Source organism: Poecilia reticulata, chromosome 5 (assembly GCF_904066995.2).
Source record: "Poecilia reticulata chromosome 5, P_reticulata-male-v2, whole genome shotgun sequence".
Lineage (NCBI taxonomy): Eukaryota > Metazoa > Chordata > Actinopteri > Cyprinodontiformes > Poeciliidae > Poecilia > Poecilia reticulata.
Window position 1 is genome coordinate 11801231 of NC_088834.1, and position 25146 is coordinate 11826376.

The 25146-nt window shown below is 36.4% G+C and overlaps 1 protein-coding gene across 1 annotated transcript in view; it reads left to right on the top strand.

Annotated features, from left to right (window-relative positions):
• syn2b (synapsin IIb) overlaps positions 1 to 25146 on the top strand; it is a 70347-nt gene that overhangs the window by 12831 nt on the left and 32370 nt on the right. The window contains exon 2 of the mRNA XM_008408551.3: positions 24720 to 24777. Coding sequence (XP_008406773.2) covers positions 24720 to 24777 — 58 coding nt within the window. The remainder of the gene's footprint in view (positions 1 to 24719; positions 24778 to 25146) is intronic.

Below are 25146 nucleotides of genomic sequence, written 5' to 3' on the forward strand. Positions count from 1 at the left end.
GTTATCAAGCAGTGGAGTCAAGTTTAGTTTTATTAAAATTGATTAAAACATTTTTTTTTTAATCCAAGGAAATCCAGCAGACTGCATTACTTCACTGACTTGTAGCCTTCACTTCTCCTGGACAAACATGTAGCAACAGTGGAGAATTGTTTGCATTGTTTGTGTTTCGTTCACATTGTGAAAAAACTGTGTTTCTAATCTCAGCTTTGACTTAGTTGGATATTACAGATATAAAAACTCCCTTTTTTTGCAATTCAAGCAGAAACACAAAGGCCTGGATGGTTTATTTTTGCCATCTTTGTTGCCATGGAAACACACTAATTAGATGAGTGGATTGTAAGTGTGTGCTACTGAGATGTTTTGGTCATTGCTGACATATTCAGAGTGCAATTCAACCCACCTCAATACCAAAAAAAAAAAACAGTACAGCATTTATGTACATTTACTCAGAACAGACCTTTTGTAAATTTACTTATTGTATTCACTACTGTCTTTTCTTTATGTTGCTCAGGAGGAATCCTTCAACTTAGGTTTTTGTATCACCACATGAACACACACGTCAAAAAAAGTGAAAGATTTAAAAAGGAAAAACATATTTCTGAGACAAATGACTGAAATGACAAATGACAAAAGAAAACATGACAGACACATTTTGTATAAAGGTACAGACCAGTCGCCTGCAGAACTAGATCTGAAACTGAACATTGAGGAATTTGGTTTTATTGAGACACAATCTGCAGCAAAGACTGCAAGGTAGAGACATTTTTGCTTCTTGTGCACCAAGAGGCAGCTGTCAGAACAGTTTCCTTTATGATCTAAAAACAGATGTAGTTCAGTTCAGTGATAATGATCAGAATATCTAATGCTTCACCTTTCTTTGTAATTAATCAATATTCAGATCCAGACCATGCCAGGTCATATTTTTAGCCACATCAGTCATTTGCAGCAGATTTTATTTGAAGAGGAACAAATAAGCTGCTACAGACCTTCCTGCCACTTACACATATTGGATCTCCCATAAAAATCCAATGTTCCTTGGGTCCAGCAGCTGACTGTGTTGTATTAACTGTACTCTAATTGAAATGAAAGTACATATAATTTGATCAGCTCCAGAGAAGGGCTGGCCAGGGGAAGCTTTTCCACCCCTTGAATCATCCCTGTATCCACTCAGCGCACTGCAGAAGCAAGCTGATGTTTAAGCTGAGCGATTAAACACATTTTCAGGTTTTCTCAAAATATTTCGGAGGTTCAGTGAACTCCCTGGTGTAGGATTTTGAACTGGGTCGTTCCTGCCCCGTCTGCCCCCCTTTTTGTCTTCAGGCTGCGAGCTGAGCAGATTGAGTCTGCCTTTTGTTTGTCTTCCATTACACCGGGGTCGATGTGAAGCGTTGTTAGTTTTGGATTCAGCTGGGAATAAGAGGTATCTGACAGATAGTGGATGCCAGGAGCTGCAGGAAAAACAGACAGAAGAGATGGAGGAGCAAACCAATGAGCTGGTTTGAAAAGCAGTAACTTCATGCACAAACGAGGATGCTGATGATCAAAAGTGGAAAAAAAAGAACTTTAAATTGCTGTATTAATTTGCATATTTTGCTAAGCTCCAGGAACATACCCTGACATACCTATTTCCACCAAAATATGGAGACAGCAACATCTAAAAGCAGTGTAATAATTAACTTTGAACCTCAGTGTAACAGTTATTATAAAATTGATGAGTCTCAATCCAAAGTTAAAGGATTAACTTATACATTAATGTTACAAAAGTGATTCTGAAATCACTTCCTGTATGTCACAGTTAAGGTTTTATAGCCATCAATGCACAATGATAATAATCAAAAAAGTATTTTTTGATGAAAAAGTAAGTCATTTAGGTGGTAGTTTAACGGAGCAGCTCTAACCTTTGTTCTTTTTTCTGTGTGTTGACATCATTTTTCCGCAGCTGACAGTACACTCTGCTGACAGAAACAACAGTAAGCACCTCACAACAACAGGAAAACTGCAGATCCCAAACATACTGCCAGCTGGTGAACTGAATCTGCTCTCTGCAGCTATTCACCACATTCTGCCAAATTTAGTAACTGCACTGAAAACTTGCTTCCCTCTTAGCTTTTGTCATAGCAAAACAGGAAATCCTTTAAGAAGACGGGGAGTAGGGCCAAATGTAAGTTATTTTTTGCAACTTCACATGGAGCTTTTGTGCACAGAGATTTCAAAGGGTAGGCTGATTTAAAACTGCATCATAAATAGACTGGTGTGTAAATATTTAGGCATGGAGGAGAAAAAAAGAGAATAAGAAAGCAAGAGACAGCTTTATGTTACATTTTATTCCAGTTTGTTTAATCACTTTAACTCTTAAAAATAGATAAAAATGATGGAAATCAGTGTGTGGTCATTTTCTAATTGTTTTGCGAGAGACCCATAAAGCAATATACAACAAATAGGAATAAATGAATGAGTGAATTTGTTTTATTTCTTTAGTAGTTCCAGTTTTCATTAGGCCTGTTTTCACTTGTCCATCTGCTTTATGCTTCATGTCCCTATTGTTTTTGTCTTTGAAAGGACGCAGCGAAAGGCCCATACAAACAGTTTGATTTATATTCTTTTTGCATTTTATTCTTTTACCTACATCCAATCTTTGAATAAAACTCTTTCGCCTTTCTTCCATATTTTGTCTTTTCTTGATTGTATTCCTTGAGTGATTTTTGACTTATTTTTTGTAATCAAGTTTGCCTTTTCCTTCTAATTTTTACAACTGTCACTTTATAATCTAAAACAAACGTGTGTTTGTTCAGCAAGTCTTCAAGTTGTTTTTAACTCTTTCTGGTTGATATTTTGCATGTGTGTCTTGTTTGTGGTTACTGATGTAAAATGCATTTAATCAACTGTTCCAGACTTTACTTCTGCAGTGCATCACATTCACAACACTGAAGTTATTTCATACTTTGCACAGTTAAACCTAAACTGTATTTTTGTACCAGTAAGAAAGATTCACTGTTAATGTTTCACAGCAAATTCTGAATTACTGTTTGAAATTGCCAAAAGTGATTTGCTGACATCTGTTGCCATTAGCAACTGGATGGTGGATAACATTTTCTAAGTTATTGTTTTTACTCTAGTTATTATGGAGATCTAAATTTGTCTGCAATACAAGGAATGCAAATAGAAAAAGATTTCTGTGGTCTAGAAAAAATTTTTTTTTTTTCAAAATATTTTAACAAGGCATAAATAATGAGACCGGCTTTCCTTTTCTTTGTTGCTATGGATACCTGTGGGAGGTCCCAAGTTAGCCTTGAGGGTCAGGTGAAGGACTGTTCACAGCTAAAATAGGAGTTTTAGGAGTCATTGAGGTTTGTGTGGTTTTCAGGTTGGGAAAAGACACATTTCCTGAGCAAGAAATTGCTTCTGATTATTTAAAATCAAGATGTACTTTACTTCACCTTTCTAATTTGATAGTAAATTATTTTTATAATAACCTCTCCAATGCAGGCTGGGGTGTCTCTAATAACCTTTGCGTGTAAAGTGTCTCGACTTGTGAGATCTGAACATAATAGAACAACAATATAATCTTTTTTTAACCCCTACTGTAGCCCTCACACACAGCGTGGCTCGTGTGGCTTAAAATATAAATAAGACCAACAGAAAATCCAAAGGGATAATTAATTTACTTTTCACCTACTATATAAATAAATACAGAGATTTACCAAAAATTCACAAGTCACCATAATAAACAGGCTCCACCTGTTTGATTGCTTGTTAACACAAATAATTGATCAACTAATCGCATAGTGGAAGATCAAAAAATGTGTGAATGGATGTGGTGAGGATCAGATTTAAGCGACTTTGAATGTGTGATGATTTGTTGAGGTCAGATCTGAGGATTTCATAACCGGCCGACCTGCTGGGATGTTCACACACACCCATTCGTGAGATCACAGAGAAAGGTTCAAAGACTGGTTTCTGATGATAGAATTGCCTTTTTCTATCAGCTAACAACAGGAAACTAAGGGTATAGGTCACATTATTATAGTTTTTAAAGTTGCTCAGTAACAGATCGGAAATAATTACCTGGTGCAAAAGTCTTGATTTTAGCTTGATTTACATTCAGATGGTTAAGTTGCAATTTTGCATTAAAAACACTTAGTATTCAGAATTATTTAATACCTAACTTAACTTTGTATTGCTACTGATCATACCATCCTGTTATGTTCATCTCCATTTCTATATCTAGCAGGATAATACACCATTCCAAAAAGCTAGAGTCATCTAAATCTGGAGATAACATTTAGCACACTGTACTCCAATGACCTCTATGTCACCTACGTTGCTTTGTCCTTCTGTGTAACTCTGTTATGTCCATACAATACAAAATTTTCAGATTGGGGTTTGAAAAGCATGTGTAACCCAGTACTACTAAGGCATACCTAAATAACACCTAAATAATAATAATAATAAAGCATTCCTGCTATGCTTTCTCAAAGCTAGTCATATCTTGTTTCGTGTAACGTAAGATATTTGTTTTGTTGTTTTCAACTCTTTCAAAACAAGATAGTACTACAGTATTAAATAACTGATGCAGTTATATGCAGTCTCACACCTTTAAATCAGAGGTTAATTATTAAACCGCTGTATGTAATTGTCAAAAGCAGATGTAATTAAAATGTTTCTTTTTTTTTTTCCAAAGAACAATTACATCTAAAGCACAGATTAGAAGAAACGGTATAAAGAACTAATATTTGCTGAGGCTATTTTCTGTTTTCTGTAGATAATATGCGTTTCTCCATATGTGCATGCAGCGTGCGTGGTGGCTTGTGTGGGTGGGATTGCAGTCACTGCTAGTGTGTGGTATCATGCTGAGAACTACCTTCTGCACATCTACAATTCATGTTCTGGATTTTACAAACCAGGCACTTTTCCATGTTATCTTGAGGAATTACAGCAGGGCTTACAGCCACATTTAGCAAAGTGTGTCTGACCCTGTGTGTTTTCGTGAGCAGAGCGAGCTGCATTTTGAGTCGTGACCAGAAAATATCCTCCATCCACAGCTCAGCTCAGACTCCCACATGGAGGTTTTGCTGCTCTCAGTGGAAAGCTGTGCTGTACGCTGAGCTGTGCGTGCATTTGTTAACCTTGCTGTAAAACAGCAGAGAACCGTACAGGTTAGAAGAATCTGCAGCAGCTAACACTTCCAGCACCTGATTCTAAAAACAACAGCCTCAATTTGCCACAGCCTCCAGGTCTTAGGCGATATGATAAAGGTTTTTTGGGGGCTTCTGTCATCAGCTTTCAGCTTGTCCTTCACAGGTGGAACTGCTGCTTTGAAGGGTGGGTTTAAGGTCCTGTCAAGTGCAACGGCAAATTGCTCATCTTTCAGAAGAACAGCGTAGCCCTCAGGGATAAATCCGTGTATACTATGGACACAGGCACATGGCTTTCAAGCACTAAGGGTTATAAAAACAGGTAAAATGCAGCTTTTAGATTATCTTTCTCAAGTGTGTTTCACACTTGAAAGGCTCATTTCAAGCCTTTCTAATCAGTGTCTAATCATTTTCAGCACAGCCGATATAAATTGTTACCTGCAGCCGCCTTCTTCTGTTTCATTGGAATAGAGATACAGTCATGGTGAAGCACATATTGTTAAATATGAAGTACTCCACTGAAGCAATGGAAAAGCATTAAGAAAAATAACAAGGGCGAGTGACACATATGCATTTTGTTTCAATTTAATACAATGCATAATAATGCAGTCGATGGTAATTTCTGATACAGGCGACATGAGCAATTGCCCAATCTTAATTTCAATGGTGTATCTAATGTTGCAACACACCCATCCATTTCCCCTGTTAATCTAAAACAGTAAAAATAAAAAAAAATCTGGTTTTTATTTGTAAAAACGATTTTGAAATATGTATAATTTTCTTTCTACTTCACAACCGTTTACCACTTTGTGTTTGTCTTTCACATTAAATTTCAATGAAATATGTCTATGTTTGTAGCTATATTGTGACAAAATGTGGAAAAGTGCGAGGGGTGTGAATATTTTTGCAAGCCACTGCATATGTGACCAGCAACAACTTTAACAACAACTCAAGTCTTGACTCTTGAGTCCCAAAAAAAAAAAGATTTGAAAACTATGAAAACTTTCACTGAGCCAATTTAAATTGTAGAAATATTCTTGACAAAACACTGGATCTGTTGAATTTTTCATTATGTTATAGATTAAAACAATTTTTCATCTCAATTTTAAATTCTTATGGATTTCTTCACCAATATGGTAAATAAAATACAAACATAATGCAGCATTGGTCCATAAAAACAACTAAAATAACATAATTACATATTTTGGGTTTCCATTAACAAATTTTATGTTTTACTTTATTTTTTTATGTTATCCAATAATTTTTCATAAATCACAAACAACCTAGAGGAAGATGATGCTAATTAGAGAAAAACACAATTTATTTGTTAAAGCCCTTGGCTTCTTAACAGCAGTAAACATGGAATATTTAGAATGAATGTGTTGTCTTGTGGCCAGTAAGCAGGCAAGAAGAGTAATTACATGTCAGCTCTGAAAAAGGAAAAGAAACACAGCTGAGGATAGGAGAGGATGAGTATGCGCAGAGGCCTGGGTTTCAGATGGAAGAGGAAAAGAGTGTAAATTGAGGAGGGTAAGTTAGAGCTTCACTCTCCGCCTGTGATGTCTCGAGGTGTCAGTACAAGGGGAGTCGAGAATGATTGGAAGTGAATTGTGGACAAACTAACTGTAGGGGCTTGCTTTTATTTCCCCAAGTGAGACAAAAGATCGGGGAGGTGGATTGAGGCAATTTAAAATGAAAAAAAAAAAAAAAGGCTTAGGAAATGACAGATAGTGGGATATAACCACTGTGAGAGAAGAGACGAGCTGCAGGGAGATTTGAGGAGAGCAACAGCCACAAACACAGTCAAAAAGACCCAGAAGAAGAGCATTAAGAAGATTAATGAATGGAGGAAAAGCATGTGAGTGTGTGTCTACGACTGCGGTTTGAAAGGAGGCATCTTTAGGTCTGAATGGTAACCGGAAATATGTGCGACACGTGTCTTCATCGTTCGAATGAGCACCACGGCACACAAATGCCCCTGGGCTGCTGCACTCAGCCATGTTATGGTTGAATAATCTCAACACAGAGAGAGAGAGACAGAGACAGAGAGAATTAAAGAGAGAGACCAGCAGGAGGATGAAAGGGTGAAAGAGAAAGGATAATGGTATAATCTAGACACAAACATAAATGGCTCAGGAAAACCAGAGAGGACAGTAATTTCCTCAATCTCACCAAAAAATAATGTGTGTCTGAAATCCTGACGTTGTGTTTATCCTTTGCTGTTTGTGCAGTTATTTTCTTTACACAAATTAAAACTGTGATTCATAAATAAATGCTGTGAGGGACATGGTTACTTGTTAATTCAATTACAGGCTATCATGGTCTATGTACAGAGGATTAAATATAGTGGATAGGGATTACTAGCTGTTTGTGAATATTGAACCTAACTAAAGTCACCTAGCGTACGTCATAAAAACTAAAAAGAATGAAAGTCATCTGTGTGGCTTTCTCGCTCAGTCTCTGAATAAAAATTGTTTCTTTTTGTTTCCTCTGAATTTTAAAAATCTTACTAATACTGATAAGATACTAATACTTAGAGTCTTCTTCCCTCAGTAACTGTATTCATACTGAAGAGTGTTGATGTGATAATGGTCCAATTCTGGTCATGAGTCAATTTCTCTTTGTATCACTAATAGTATACCAGCATGCATGTAATGTGAATCTTAGGTGAAACTATTGCTTATAAATGCCATTACAATACATTAAGAGTTGCACAACTTCAGTTCCAGCTCTGGAGAGCAAGGATTAACTTTAGAAAAACTGGAATGAATAGATTAATTCAGGATTGTGACAGTTGCAACTTTCTGTATTTTGTATATGTTGCAAAATACATAAATATGTATTTCTGTATTTTATTACAAAATACAGAAAAGCACACCAAAAAATTCTGAAGAAATGCTAAGTTGAAGCTTTATTCTTTTCTCTTTTTTTCAGCAAATATATATAGAACAAGTTACAGTCAATATTTAACTGTAGAAAAGGCCATAATAAGTATTAAAAAAGATTATTAATTCTTACAGAGTTTATGAGACTGTTAGATCACCGGACACTGGATCAATAATGTTGTAGAGTCCAGACAACAGTTAAATTATTTCTAAAGTAATATGAACAAGGTTTGTTTTCTATACAATCGTTTGGTTCACCTTTCATAATTTAAACTCTTCTCAAATGTATATTTATAACACATGATGAAGTGATATAAACTGCATTTTGTTTTGTTCCGTTTTGTTTTTGTTCCTATGAGGAAAGAACTGAGAGCCTTAAAGCAGGTGGGATTTTTCAGTTTGGCCTTCATATTAAATGCTCCAAAACGTCTTTGGCAATAAAATGTTACAAATCACAAATGCTCCAGAAAGGCCTTAAAAAGCAAAATTCATCATCACTCATTTCTTTTATTGTCTTCCAGCTTACTTGACCTCGACCTTTTCTGGCAAATTCAGTTCACAACTTTGCTTAGAAATTTACTAACCCTCCTTTAAATCCAGATTGTAAAAATATGTATTTTTAAACCTTTGCAAAAAACTTTTTATAGCATATTGTGAACTGGCTGTGTCTTCAAGCATTTCAGTATAGGCTCTATTTATTTTTATTTTGTCACATCCCACTTAAAAGAGCTGAGAGTTGCTATATTATAATTAAAATTAAATCATTTTAATTACTTTTCTGCAAATGTCTGATACTCTCATTCCACACCATTTCTCTCTATTACGTATTGAGTTTGCGCTTCTCTCTCTAAACTCTTCTGTCTGTGGTCACACATGCTTCCAACTCTAACGAAGGTTCCTTACCAGGTGCGCTGAAACAAAGTGAGAAGAAGCTCAACTATCACCAGCAGTGATGCTCTGTCAGAAAATGGAAAACAAAAGACACACTTTTCTTTTCTTACTTTTCTCCCTCAGTTGTGCTGTAACACCATGGAAACCTCAACTGCATCCAGAGCAAGCAGCTGATCAATTAAAGATTTACTACACCAGTTCTCTCACCCAGAGACTCTGCCAGGTGTGTTTAGCTGAGTCTGACAGGATTAATTGATAAATCATTAAGCTTTCCATGTGTGGAGCATAGTGTTGTAAACACAAAATAGCTCCATTTCAAAAGCATTCTCAGCAACGCTATTGCTGCTGATAAGCCTGGTAGCCTGCATACCAGCCTCTTGGCGTATTAGGTTTACACACACACGCACACGCAGGCACACACACGCACGCACACACACCCAGTCATCTGTTATCAGATTCGGTTTCAGGTAAGCATCATCAACAAATTCAAGCATTCCTTTAATATAATGATATTAACCCCTGATGGTATAGCCAAACAGTATCACCGTGTTTGTGTGTTTATGTGTGTGTAGCTGTAAATTTTCATCTTTTAGTGGTGAATGGCCAGTCTGAGTCCACTGTGAGCTACGGTTCAATATCTTTTAACCCCCAATCAAACCAACATCACCTCTTACCACTTTAACTGACAAAACTGATTTATACTTTAGGAGATGAGTTTTTCATCTCACACCATATCTCCGCTCTCACCTTCTCTTGTTCTTCCCCGTCGCTTGTATACGCCTGTCTTCATTTCACAATCGCTGCTGGAGTCCGAGAGCTAAAATGAACCACTGAAGGAAAACGGCATCATCTGTTCAGTTCCAAGATTAGGAATTTATATTCTACTTTAGGTCTCAGATGGAGAGCTTTGGTGTTGCTACACAGAGCAGCGTGAGACGGCCTGTACTATGCATTTTATATCTGTAGCATGATTATTGAACGTTGTATTAATATTCATAAATCAGTCTAACAATCTATTTAACTCAGTTCACTTCATGATTTATCAAAAAAGAAGCAGGGCATTTCTGGATATTTCTCAGGACTCAGTGGGAGTAATAAAAACCTAATTAAAAAGGTTGACAAAAATCAATCACTGCAATAAATTTTAAGTTCTTTAACTTAGGAACAAAAGTTCAAAAGCTTCCTTAGAGCTATCGGTGAAGGCAACTTTCAGACATGAGTTAAATAAATACTGATAAGCTTAAAAGTAATCTGGACAATTTATATCGGAAAACCCATCAGCATATTATTTGTGTAAAACAATCTTACTACTAATGCCTGCTTATAATTAACTAAATACATGGAGCCTAATTAACAACATGAAATCTAATGTTTATATTCAATTTAACATTGATCTGAAATTTTCTAAGTCTATATCTTCTGAAAGCACTTTAATTTAATATTTCACTATTGTGAGGGGTAATTTTATGCTACAGGCTGTGAATGTGATCATTTTTTGGTCTAAAACTTTGAGACAATTACAGAAAGTATTTTGTGTCAGAATGGTTGAATAAAATTGAATATTGCATTCACTGAGTCCACTCTATAAGTACGTGTTATAAATACAGTATAATCAGTGGTGGAGAAAGTACTCAAACAATTTACTTAAGTAAAAGTATAAATACACAGACAAAAATGTACTTAAGTAAAAGTCAAAGTACCACATTAACATTTTACTTAAGTAAAAGTAAAAAAGTACTGGCTTTTAAAAATACTTAAGTATTAAAAGTAAAAGTACTTGCTGAATGCATTACCTAATCGCCAATATCATTAAGTGTACCGATCGTATTTAATTTTAATTCATCAGTAATGTGTCATTTTAATGAACAATGCCACAGATAAAGCATGTTTTTATTACGTTTACTCTGTAACATAGTTTAGACTTAGATATGTGATTCTATGCATCATAATTTCAGGGATGGAAACATCTTGTCTCCTGTCCTAACATAGCATGAACTTCACTTTTTTTGCATTTATTTTGACAAAAATCCAACTGGCAGAGGAGGACATGGAACCAAGGAGCCACGTAGCAGAGTTGTAGTCTAGACCACCGAACCCAAGACCAAACCAAAACCAGCACCCCGTGCTACATGACAATAAAATTAAGTGCACCTATCAAAATTGCTTCTCAAATTAATCTGAAAGACTCACTTTCCCATAAAAACACCCAGATATTAAATACTTAGAGCTGAAATAAATGTAATCAGTGACAATTCAAAATCTTCTTCATTCTGTTTTGCTTTCAACTCTGTGCCACAATACACAGAGGTCTCCTGCCATCTCTAAAAAAATAACACCCTGGGCGGTTGCCCATATTGCCAATGTCAGAAATAATAATTGTCTGCACCATTAAACATAGCAATTCACAACGCTCAACTATGAACACTGTCCAAGGCCCAATAAGCAAGAAGTAACCAAGCAAGAGGAGCACTGTGACTGTTCTCATCCTCCCTCCTGCTGCAATGTCTGCCACCATGACAGGTGACAAAAACAAAGAGCAATGAGCATGCTCTGCGTTCTTACGTTCTTGTTTTATTTATTCACCAATTAAATATAAAGATATTTTAATGAAATAAAATAGCTACTGCAGTGTACGCAGAGCATTACAAGAACAAAGAACGGCTCTCAGTGAGGCTTCAGTACTATAGGACTTAGTCAAGATCCGTCCAGAAGAATCGGATCGTCCGTGAATGTCATATTACTATATTGCACTTTGGTCACAGCGTTGTCCTATATATGCAACACCTCAGTCAAAACCTCCACACAATAATTCAGCGCATGAGTGACAACTTTTTTTAATCGCAGATGCAACATGTGTCTCTGTACAGCTAACTTTGCTAGCATCACGTCCACAGATCTTACCTTTCTTTAAGCTTTCCTTCCAAGTGACGCTAAAAATTGGACGAAGTCCCCACCATCTGTGAAAGCGAAGCGCTGCTGATTTTACATGTCGCCATATCTTACGATTTATGCAGCGCTATTATATTACTGACGCTCAGAGGAAACCACTGCGCATGTCTGGAGCTCCGCGTGCGAGTAAAGGTGGAGCCGATGGTGACAACAGACACTAAGTCACGTTACAGTACAGATACTTACTGTAAAATGTAGTGGAGTAAAAGTAGAAAGTATCCATTATTAAATCTACTTAAGTAAAGTACAGATACACGAAAATTGTACTTAAGTACAGTAACGAAGTACTTGTACTTCGTTACTTCCCACCACTGAGTATAATGAGAGTGAGCCTACCAAATGCAAAGTTTTCATGGTAATCTCTCCTTTTGTAATTTTACAGAGGATTGTCTTTTCATACTGAGATAAATGATACATCTGTAGCCTGAGGCTACAATAAATGATCAAATTTTTTCTCCAACACAGAGAACAGACTGCTTAGCCATGCAAATTGCTTTTGGGAGACACCTGCCACATTAATTAAACACATACTTTACCTAAACTCTGAGCATATAGGCACAAAACCCCCCAAAGGCTTTGTTTTGTTAACTTCAAGAGAAGATTTTTGGATGATATTCAACACTTCTTGGTGTCTCCATGTGAGGAAAGATGCACATTTTACTGGGTTTTATCAAGAGAGGAACATTTTAAAGCTTATTAACCCTTTTAAAAACTTTAGACTCGTTATATCCTCTCTCATGCCCAGATTCAGAAAATGCTGTGCGCAAAAGAAACTGAGATCACACAGAGGTAACAACGTCCCAATAATCTGCATTTATTCAAGACAGATGCATACTTTCACCACATGAGCACATCGCAACACATCAGAAACTCAAAGCACAAACAACACATGAATTTACCTGAGAGAAGAAATGGAAACGACAAACAAAAAGCAAAGACGTCTTTGGAGAGTTGCAAAAGCAAATCCTCTGGGGCCCTTACTTTTATTCATAAGGGTGTTTCCTTTGTTTTAATTTATGCAGTTATGCAATTAAGGCGTGTTGTTTCTAAATTACTAAGTTGGGACATCTAAAGCAATTTTATTACCTTCTGAGACCTGTTTAATTTCAGGGCTATGGCGCTTCTCTATCTAGACAAGGGAGAGCAAAGGTTATTTAGAGCAAGCTCTTCTCATGCCAGTTTGAAATGTGATGTTACTCCAAATACCTGATTGGAACAAAACCTCTAGTCTTTTCACCAGAGTTCAACCAAAAGTTAAGCTGTTTTAGACCTATTTTATTTCCCTGTCGTGTAATTCCTACAAATACAGATCAGTGCAGTAATTTTAAATTGACATAAAGCCTGATATGCAGAGTGGTTCAGAACTTCTCCATCCTCATAGATCAAAGCGCAGATTTTAAGAATAAAACACTTACAGAATATACCTGAGCATTTTCAATATAAATCCATTCATTCTAAACATTTTCTAATTAATGTTATGCTAGTTTTGATTATATTTAACTAACTGATAATTCGTTTGGCCTAGGCTAGAGACTCCATGTAGTTGTTAATATAAAACTACAAATTAGACTAGTTCAAGTCATGTTAATTTTTAACTAAATGGTATTGTACTAATTAAATTGCAATTATTGTTAGCATTGTGTTGTATCTTTGTTTGTCCTTAAGTTTTAGTGTCTCTCTGAGGGAGATGACTTGAGATGTCTCCTTGCTGCCTGCTCATTTGAGACTCGGCCTGTGTGCCAAAGTTAATTTATGACGTGGTTCCTCCCTGATAACAGACATTCTTTTCTGCAGGCCCTCTAAGATGTAATCCAAAGGACTCTTGCTTAATCTACTATTTTCAGATGTCGTAAGATTTAACTATATTATAAACACTAAGAATATTTTTTTTCCTCAACAGTTTCTACCACTTGGGGGCAGCCTGAGGAACAGGTGCAACAGTTTGTGTGAGGCTGTTGTTGTTGGATGAGATTTGCTATGCTGTTAGATGTCAGAAGCTACAAATATGTTCTAACTGTTTAATATTTAATGATTATTCCACTTTTAAAACATTCTCCTTTGTTAGTAATTAGACTGATGTTGTCTAATTATGCATTAAACATTGAACCCACTAGTTTTTAAATAAAACTACAATATAATCTTGTAAAGTTTGATATTCTTATATTTATTAAGTGATAAAAATCACTTGCATTGGTTAAATACCCACAGTCGGTTCCTCTTAGATCAGCCCACGTTACACAATGTCTCAGGCCCGACCACCGAATGGATCTGACCACACAGCTGCAGCTGAATGAACCTATTTGTAACATCACAATTAACTATCGATTAGTGTCTTGGAGATATGCATCTCAGGGTTTGCGGAGGAGAAGACAGGTCCATTCAGGGTGGACGAGGTGGTGACAAGTGACCATTGTTTCCATTTCGTGTTGAAAACTAAAGAGAATGTGGAGGATTATAAATGAAGGCCGCTCAGGCTGAATAGATCAGCGACACAAATTAGACGCTTGAGATTAATTATGCATGACATACGTGCAGAGCATGAAGTAAATCAAGTGAATCTGCCAGACCAACCAGTAACAGGAGTCCATAGTGAGTGATAATGGATGAATACGTTCAACACCAAATGGTATAGTGATTTTAAATGTATATATTTTCTTTTATTTTTCATATTTTTAGGAATACATTCATTGAGAACAACAACAAAATGTTTCAAGAACAACTCTGACAAATTCCTTCCTGATCATAATCTAAGGATTCTAGACTTGGTTTTATTTTCTTCTCTTTTCCAGGTTTCCAATAGAGGAAATGAATAAAGTTCTAATCAGACTTTACACTATCCTCCTACACTCATTAAATGCTTCGCTGACAAAAACAACAATTTGCGGTGATGACAATATCGATTTTCTTCTGACTGAAGAAGCTCTTGTCGCAGACATTTGCCTGGAACTGTTTGGCTTTGTCTCCCGGCAAGCGGGACAGCTGAGAACTAAACTGCACTGCATTTAGTCTGAAAAAACGCCAATAAAAAGGCTGGCGAGCTGCACTGGTTACACCCTGAGAGGAAAAGCAGAATTTCTCACTAGGTTTACAGCAGGGTATTTTAATCCCTAAAGACTCTATTGTTATAAAGTTGTATTTATCAAATACAGAAACAGATAAAAAAATAATAAACAAAACGTAACAAGGTTTACTTACATAGTAGCAGTTTTTTATAAACCTTTAGAGCATGTTGATTTTGAGATCTCACAAGCTATTCAACTATTGTTTATGTTGTTACAAGACTAGTAGAATTTCCTTATGTTATATTCCTTATTCACATAATCGCAGTGAAACAAGTTTTTCCAGTCTCTACCAAAATTATTGCATGTCGGCCACATCCATTGATTCAGGTCTGAGGATTCACTTATAACCGAAGCTCAGAACTATAAGAAATATATATTTATAATCTGTCATTTATAACAGAACATTTCTGGCATATTCCATGTTCTAATTGGATGCTGCCGAGATGCTGTTTTTATTTGTGTAAGAAGATTATGCTAATATCCTATTTCAAACAAATTAGAATGTAGTTTTAGAGAAACGGATGTGAAAGGATGAAGTTGGTGACTCAGTCAAAGCTTCAGAAATAGCTACAAATGTTGTGTGTTAACCCTAAAGGCCGTTCTCCACAGAATTTTTGTTCATTTTGAGGATTAGAACTTACAGCTAATGAAAACCCAAAATGGTTTGTCTCAGAAAATTAAAATATTACATAAGGTGAGAAACCTTTAAAGCCATGAAGCTCGAGCTGAAGGCCACAATGAAAGCAACCTATAGGCTTTCTTAACACCTCAGAGCCACAGACCAATCACCTACATGCTACACTTCCCTGATGGACTAATTAATACAGAGGTAGCCTATTGAACTAGAGTACAGCATACACTAAAGTAGACATACTTTTCAGAAAGCCAGCATTTTGATATTTGAACTAATGTTTTGTTGAAATTTTATAATATGCTAAGTCTCTGAGAAACAGATTTGTTGGGGTTTATTAGTCATTGACATCAAAATTAACATAAGCTAATCTAAGAAATATAATATTATTAGTTTCATGGTTCATGATTTAATTGCAAATATTTGAGTAATGCATTCTATGACAAAGATATCCAACTTGTATGAAAGAGTGCAGGAATAAAAATTGATAAATTTAGAAAAAAAGGCCCAGAAAGACGAATGCTTGTGCAAGAAGTAAAAAAAACAAGTTGTCAAATAACAAGGACAAGATGAAAACGATTACCGTCACTCCTGCTTGCATCACAAGGACAAAAAGAAAATTAACATTATCTTCGCACTGACAAAACCAACTCACACTCCCACACAGCCCTCTGAGTATCTGCCAGGAGGATTTTAGTCAAACTTCAAGAAATCAATTAACTCTGCTGCTACTTTCAAGATGTTCCCTTGATTAGTCTTTGTCATTACCACAGATGTGCTGCCAGTGGGTGCTCTGAGAAACGTAGAAAAAAAAAATCCTCCTCACAATAAGCGCCGAACTGAAAAGGGTGTGTGTTTGTACATGATAGAAAAGCCTGACCTGTGGGTCACCATTCATCATAGTAATGCAATAAGACCACACAGATTGGGAGCTGCACACAAAGCACACTCATCTTCTACACTCAGGTTTTATTTAATGAAGGGAAACTGCAGGGAAACTAGAGAATAAATGTCAAACGCAATGTTTTTCTGTGCAGTAAGTTTGAGTTGTGAAGCAATAAAAAGTAGAAACATCCCTTTAATGCAAAGCTTTTATTTAAAAATGTTGATGTTTCTCAGCTTTAATCCAGTTCTTAAAGTAAATTAAATCACTAATTGAAATTTAGTGAAAGTAATTGTTTCATTAGTGATACTTTACTCAGCTCTCCTAAAGTTGTGCTGTATCAACATTTTGACAATTTGCTCTGTTTGTTAAGCTCTACAGGAGTTGCCATGGATTTTATTTGTTTATTTGGTTTGATATTCTCACAATCAGTCCTGCTTCTTTTTATGCTTCGGTTTCCTGAGTGTATTTGTTTTTTTCTCTGCCGTCTCGGATTTGGGAATTACATGCGCTGAAGTGTGTTCATTGTAGTTGCGAGTAGAAAATCCTGTGGGATTTGATAATTGAAGTGTTCAGTGACCACCTCTATTAGCAATACATGCTCATGCCAGTATTTTCTTCCCATTTTATGAATTCAAAAATCAATGGAGAAAGTTCTTAGTTGTTGTGCAGAACTATGCTTTTTGTATTTTGTTGCCATAGCTGTAAAAATTGATTTTGAAGAAAGGATGTCAAGAGACCTCAGAGTTTCATGTCAAACTCTTGACTTTTCTTTGATGACTTGGAACAACCAAGTCCAAAAAAATATAACATTAGTGTTTTTTGTCAGGTCCTTGTTTCATTTGTTACTTGCTTATTAATTATGATCAATTGCTTTGCTTTTTTCCTCAATATTTTCCTTTAATCTTAATAGCTCCACACTAACATCTGACAGATCCTGGGTACTCTATAATAGAAGCGTTTAAGTAACAGACATCTAGCTTAACAAGTCACAATCCTCACTTCATTAGGATAAATGTGGGCTGAAACGCAGAAGGACCAGTAATTACCATTACAGGAAACAAAGCTGTTATCCAGTTCATTTAATGCTTTATCCTCCCATCAGACAAGATCGAATCATAATAATATTTATGTTTATCTGCTTGTTTTCCGTTAGCAGATATAAAGTTTGACAGTTTTATAACCTCTCAGCTCTTACTGGTCCTCCAACCATTGACTGTACCACCTAATAGCCAGCAAACAAACTTCATCATTCTTTAAACTCTCCCTGTCTGCACAAAAGCATGTCTCATTCCCTGTATATGTGAAAGATTGACCAATTAAACATTTTTTGAAGTCATCCCTTCTAACTCCTCCAGACAAGTAACACCTCACTTAGTAGCACCTAGAAAGATGGCAGGAGTATTCAACCAAAAAAACTGAAGTATTAAATGCTTTCATTGACATGCATAGCTGTTGGAAATCTCACCAACTTGTATGAAGTGATTTGTGCAGACAGAAATGTCAGTGACTTAAACTTTACATTCAACAATTGGGATTACCCATTATATATACACAAACAAAACAGTGCAAGTGTCAATTGGCTTTTGATGTGCAGTTACAACCCACAGTAAAACCTCTCTTCATTAAGTTTTAATTAAACGTTACGCCACGGCTTGGCTTACGCACTGTTGCGTTTTGGTGTAATGCTGTCAATTTATGCCAGACACTATGCATGACACGTCACATATGCAGTATGTGTGAGGAAGTTTTGTCTCTGGGTTAACTGGATCCCTGCAGGGCGCCGACAGGGTGGGTAAAAGCAAGAGGAGGTGTAACAGCCTCCTGTGATGCACTTGAATAATTCAGGTGACATCTTCACCTCAGGCAAGAAGGGATGAGCCGATACTCTGATTTGGAGCTTTGTATGCAGGTTCAGTCACAGTGGCAGGGAAAAAAAATCTGGTTTATCAGACTAATTTGATATTGCTGACATCCTCACTGATACTGAGGGGCTAATGTCAGACAAATGTTTAAGCATCGATTTTAGGTCTCAGTAAAAAAGGTAGTAGGCAGTAGGTTAATCTGAGCGTCTTGTGGGTGTGTTTGTGCGTTTGTCTAATCTGAACTATTTACTGTCTGAACAAGAGTTAGAATAGGACATCATTTTGACTCACGTCTGAAAAGCAAGAATCATTCATTTCCATTCTTGAGACATGTCGAGTTTGTAACTTAACCCTTATATTGGGATTTTTATCTATATCACAAATGTTTTTCCTAACTGTGAAAGGCTTTGTGTTTTGTGGTTTGGTTCTACTATGTGTTGGCTCCATTCTACAAGCTGACAAACTTTCAGGAACTGAAGATGACTGGAAAGGTGTAAATAACTGTCAAGACATCAGATGATACAGGATCTGACATGATAATCAGAATCTCAGGAGTGTGCGAAGGCAACAATGGCAGGGATTGATTACTGGTAGAAGAAACAGAGCATAGATAGAGGGGAGAATGAGTAGAGGTGACATAGAAGCTGTAAACAAATACATGTGAAATGAATAAATAGAGTCATTTTCAGAAAACACAGCAGCAAACAACAGAATCTACTGAAGTGAAAACTAAATTCAAAGTCAGCGACCAAATGGATCCTAAAGTATAAGTATCATGTCCTGGAGTATAAGTCTCCATAGAGACTGAAAATTATATACTATGCTGTCAACATACAAATGCTGTGTTTATTGACTGTACTTTCATTTATATGCACTGTACCAGTGAAGGGGAAGCTGATGAAAGCAGAGAAGTGCAAGCAACCGGTGACACATAAGCTAGGAATTTTAGCTATGTCGAGATTAATATGAGGGTATTAATCCATGTAATCCATTGTCAAAATCATTTTCTTCTCTTTTAGGAATAAAATTGTATCTTTTAACCACTAAGTCATGTTGTGTTGCAGTTAAATGCACTGTGTGTGTTGCCAGGTCATGCCTTTGGAGATGTTGGGATGAATGTAAAAGTGGAGAGGGTGGATCAAAGGGGTTCAATTATAGCAGGGAAGCAGTGGCCTGATGATAATAGAATAATAATTCCTTTCCTTTTACAGCCTAAACCAGTTTGCAGCTTCTGTAATTATCTACTAAAGAATGAGAAAAAAAAAAGATTAAACTACCCAAGTCATTCTGGTGATATGAATGTAAATTGAACTGCTAACAAGCTGCTACAAAATGTGGTAATTAAAACTAGTTTTAGTGCACGTATCTCTCACCACTGCACGTAATCTTCTCATTATATGGTTTTATATGTAGATTTTAGTATGAAATCCACAGCAACAACCCAAAGTATTTTTCCGTCTCATTAAACTGATCAGGATCCTGTTGGTTAATTTAAATGCACACTTTTCCTTAATGCGTCCTTACTTCAACACAGCCGCAGAATAGATGGGGAAAAACAGATGGGTGAAAATAATTATTCATGAAGAGGCCAAACCACGGCTTGGTTATGGGAGTGAGAAAAAAGGAAAGAGTGGAAACAAAGAGGAGGTAAAAGAGGAGTGAAATAATAATAGGTGAAGTGTGAGGAAGCACCAGTGAATATCCTGTGATGTGTAGTAATTTAATGGGGAGCAGAAGCATTTTGATATCCTTAAAATGGTGACTCTTCTTGTCACCAAAACTCATTAGATTAAACATTTGTAGAACAAAGCTGTAGGATGATATTGATTTGGGGAATTGATAACATTTTAAAATAAAATTTTAGAGGTAAAGGCATGTTTTATTAGACTTTTTTAAAAATCAATTGGTAATAATTGAATGAAAAAGAACCCAGGAAATATTGGAACCGAACAAATTATTTATGTTTTACTGATGTCCAATTCCTGCACTGTTGCCAAATTGGACAGCATAATTACTGCACATTATCTTGGACCTGAAATAAAGATGTCAGCCGTTCCTCTCTTTTTTTTATTATGTTCTCATCTCTCTTTTCTCCTCTTCCCTGACACACTTTGCTGAATTGATTCAAAAAGCTTAATATCTACAGGCTCTCTGAGAGTCATTGACTCGTCTGATCAATAGCGAAATTGTGAACCCATCAAGTGACCACTGAAAAACATTAGCCTGCAGAGCTCCCTGTGCAGAGTGAAAGATACTTTGCTCATGCTGTTTTTTTATTGCACCATAGTTCACCACCTTTGATGGGATTTATGCATGTAATTATCCTGTTATCTACAAGTCGATGTCACCGAGATTTAGACTGCCACAAAGAAAAAAATATGTCCTTGTCCTCAAATTATTTGGAGTCTCTCAACATATTTTCTGATCAGCTTTTAAAAGACCTTGTTTATTGAGCAAATGTAAAAATGATCTTGCAAACAGAGAGATATATATCAGCCTTCAAACATCATCTGCACTCAAATGCCAACCTGTCTCATTAATTTTTATGGCTCATTTCAGTCTCAAATTGTCTTTTCCATCATAATAAGGACTGGTCTTTTCTCATTATTCACGTTATCTGTTCAGTTTTTACTCCCTGTTTTTCCTAGTATGGAATTTATGTACAATTTTCATAATAAAACTGAAAGTTGCCAAATTCAGAAGAACAAACTAAGTTATAGTCATTATTAAATTAATCTGCCTTTACTGCAACCCACTCCTTTCATCAGGTATCTATTTCAGGATGTCTGCTTGAGCTGCTAACCTCATGAATAATGTTGACACATTTTTTTTTGTATTTTTGCACTGATTTCTATTCCTTTGACTCCAATTGCACAATTTGATAAATAAGACTGCCATAGCTAATTTATTATGGTTAAACTGAAAAATTTTCCATAGATAAGTCTTGCATGAATCTATGTTAGCGACGCTGCTTGAAATAAATTGCCAAAGTAAATCCGCTTCATGAAGAGTTTCCTGTTCCCTGAGACTTTCCTGTATGAAGTTGGGGTGATTTAGGAAGACATTTGTACAAATGAACATTGACAAAGATGAAGATTTTAGCACAAGTATGTCTTGTAGAAACAAGAAAATGTAATGTTATATATGTTATGAGTGTGTGACCAACAGTTTTTGAGAAAAAAAAAAAGAAAAACAACTTGTATACTTGCCAACTGATAAGGTTGGAATGTTATTTTCTACAGCGTTTATGGTGATTTAAATAATGTTGTAGCTGTATACTGTACTCAAACAAGGCAACATGTGGGCATATGCCTGCATGGAGCTTTTTGTTAATACAACTCCACTTAATTGTATTTGAGATTAAGACACTTGTTCCTGCTGCAAATTAGAGGAAATTGCAAAGATTACCTACAAGGGTCGATTTGATGTTTACAACCTCAGAATGCATCTTGTTATTGCATCTTCATCTGATTACAGAGACAGATGTAAGGCTTGAGTAATGTTCATCACTCTGTGCAGAATATATGAGATTGTTTGATTATTAAAAAAAGACAATACAAATCTGGTCACATTACTGGATACATTGCTTGAAAGAGTCGGAAAGGAAATGTATCTGTTGGTACTTAGCAGAGGTCTGTTGCAAACTTTATCTTCAGTCTGTTAGTGTCCAGATATTTTTGATTTTTTTTTTTCAGCTGGCTTTTAAATTTGGTAGTCAGGGCAAAAGTTTTAAGCAAAAGTTAGGTGTGCTACCAGCTTAGCAGGAATGTTGATCAGAGGCAGAACAATCTTTGACCACATTTATAGCTCCCAGTTAAAGGTGTGATGAGGATTATGAAAAGGAAACTGTGAAATAAATGACCGAAATACACGGCTGAAATGGGAGATGAATGGATGATATGGTGGCAATTACTATATAAAATGTACACATGGAGAATTTATAGCTTCATTTAATCACCACAAGATCCCTAAAAAGCAATCATTCAGCTTTGCAGATGTCTACATATTAAATCGGCACTGAGGGACTTTTACATAAAAATGAACACCTGTTGCATTTCTGCAAGGAATTCACTTCACTGTAGAGGAACCCTTCTCTGTGTTTCTTTTTTTACAGGATTTGTTTTATTATTGTTATACATCCATTGATTATCTAGCAAGTTTATCCTTGCAGGGTCGCAAAAGGTGCCCTAGTTCCAGCAGTCGTCAGGCAAGATTACTGTGTTAATCAGAGCTAAGAAAAAAAGAAAAAAGAAAACATAATTATAGAAATATGTGTTCAAAAAGAGTTGAAATTAAGCATAACATGCATATGTTAAAGGAGCTTATATCGCCATCACGCTGCTGCAGCCTTGTTTTTCTGTGGACTTTAAAGATGTTTGGCTTAAACTACATAAAGATCTGTGGCAACACACTTAATTTACCAGCCTGACAATGTCTGAGATGTGTGTTTTTCTCAAGCTAAGCCAGTCGGCCGTGTAATTTGGACATGTCAAATTGTGGTGTGATGACTTAATATGCAGAGTCCAAAAATGTTTGTTTTAAACACATGCAGCTTAGCAATGGAAATTACAAACATGCTACTTAAAGCTAGTGGCGGTCATTCATTAGTAATGTTAATTAATCTCATACTAAGAAATGCAGACACTGTGTTTGCACTGATGATAACCCAGTGGCCCATTCAGGGTCACATTAACACACATGCTTTGTGTACAAGACAGGACTTGATAATTCATAACATTTGATTCAGATCGTTATATTAAGATGCTTCACAAAAAATATTATTAGACATGTCAGCATACATGGCAACATGAAAAACTGTGTGAGAGCATCTCAAATGTTTTGGTCAGATGATCTGTTAATGATGTTGTTATTCCAATAGGTTGAATGAGGGGAAACAAGATCTGCGCTGTAGCTTTAACAATTACATAGCACCACCCACCTCATCCATCAACATCCTTACGTGCTTCAGGCACTTTGAAGTTATCTCTGAACTGTTTCGATGTATGGGGTTTTTGTTATCATGCAGAAAAAAGTCTTCAGAAAATCAGGCATGAAACCATTTTGTAAAATACTTGGCAGTCCTTTGTTATCCAGGATGACACACACATCCGTCAGTTGCAACTTTAAATAAATCACACCTGTGACCTGTGAAATCCCTCTCTCATAAACTCTCTTATGATTCAGACTCGAATCTGGTGTTTTTTGACATGTTATGCTCCAAATAACTGCTGGAAACTGAAGGAGGTGAATAAAGAGGACTCATTAGCTGCTTTTCAACTGAACACTATAATTATGCAGCTCTGTGTTGGACTGACATGTGACCCACAGAGAGCGATTGCACATTAAATGTGGCTATTCATTACTTTGGGACAAATGATAGAGGTTGTTTTCAACAAATGTTTGGAATAAACCGTTGAATTAATGTTGTAGATTAAAAATGTATTTCAGTTGTAAAGATGCCATTTGATGCTGCTGTAGACATGAGTGAATTGATGTCATTGGGGTAACAATTCACTGTGTAGGCTGGACACACTCGAGCTGATTCATTTCCAATCTAAAGTCACCCATTTTACTTAAAGTTATTGATTACTTGAGGTTGAGCCAGAGACTCTGAATGTTTCCCTCACAGATGGTCTGGCTCTGACGAACCATTAAATTTGAACCAGATGCCTCTTTGCTACATGACAAAATGTCCAATTTGGGTCTGTGGAAAGGAACGTTCGAAACACATTTCTAACCGACTGCACAGAAAGAAAGGCTTGCAATTAAAAAGCAGATTCAAGACCTGAGGGGGAAAAAAACAACTGGCAATCAGCTGTTATTTTTAAAGGACAAAGTTAAATTACAAATCTGTAAAATGGCATCACAAACAGAGGAAGTAATGAAATTCTTGAAAACTAACGTTATCACTGACATGATGGAAATGTAATGCTCTTGCTGGCCAACAGTTCAGATGTGCTTTATTTAGCATCAGTGTCTGATTAGATGATGGAGTCAGTGCAAAACCATCTGTGATCCTTGCATAATGAGACGTCCCGGGTATTTTGGGTTATTTTGGCTGAGGTCGTTTTCGTCCCCTCGCTGTCAGTCCTTCTCTTCCATTCATCTCTCCATCTGTCTACTGCTGTGTGTTTACTCGGGTCCATGTCACTCTTAATCAAATGACAGCACAGAGAACATCAAGAGACCGGCGAACATGCATGATTTAGACTGTGAGAGAAACTTATTAGCCATTGGATCTCAGTTAATAAATGTAGAAGGCCCACAGTTGTAATCTGGAAAGCCGCTCGATGTTCAGGCACCCACTTTGAGTAATTTGATCTACAAGATGCTGTGCTCCAGTAGAGGGCAGCATATACAACTGTGAAGTTTGAAAATGTCATTCTAAACCCTTTTCTCTCTCTGTTTTTTTGTTCAGGGCAAAAGTGTTCAGAGGAAAGAAGGTCCTTGGGGAATACGACATCAAAGTGGAGCAGGTATGATATTGATTTGTGTAGCTATGATGCATCAGAATAATTAATGAAAAGGTTAAAGGGGATCATGACAGAGATAAAAGGAAGCTGACAGCATGTTCAGAAATATGCATGGAAACGTCTACGGTTATTTCAGGTCCGTAAAGGTTGATTTTGAAGGGTTTCATTTATCTATAGGAATAAATGTATTTACTATTAGTTTTGAAGTTTGAGGATCTTACACAATGTGGCACCTGCCACATTATGTTGAAACAGTTTACAATTAGACTGTGCAAAGCTCCATTCCAAAACTTTTCAGAGCTGAACCTTTACATTGATTTCAGTGCCAACTATTTGAGGCAGGCCCACAGGTAAACAGTCTTTCTTGTTGTC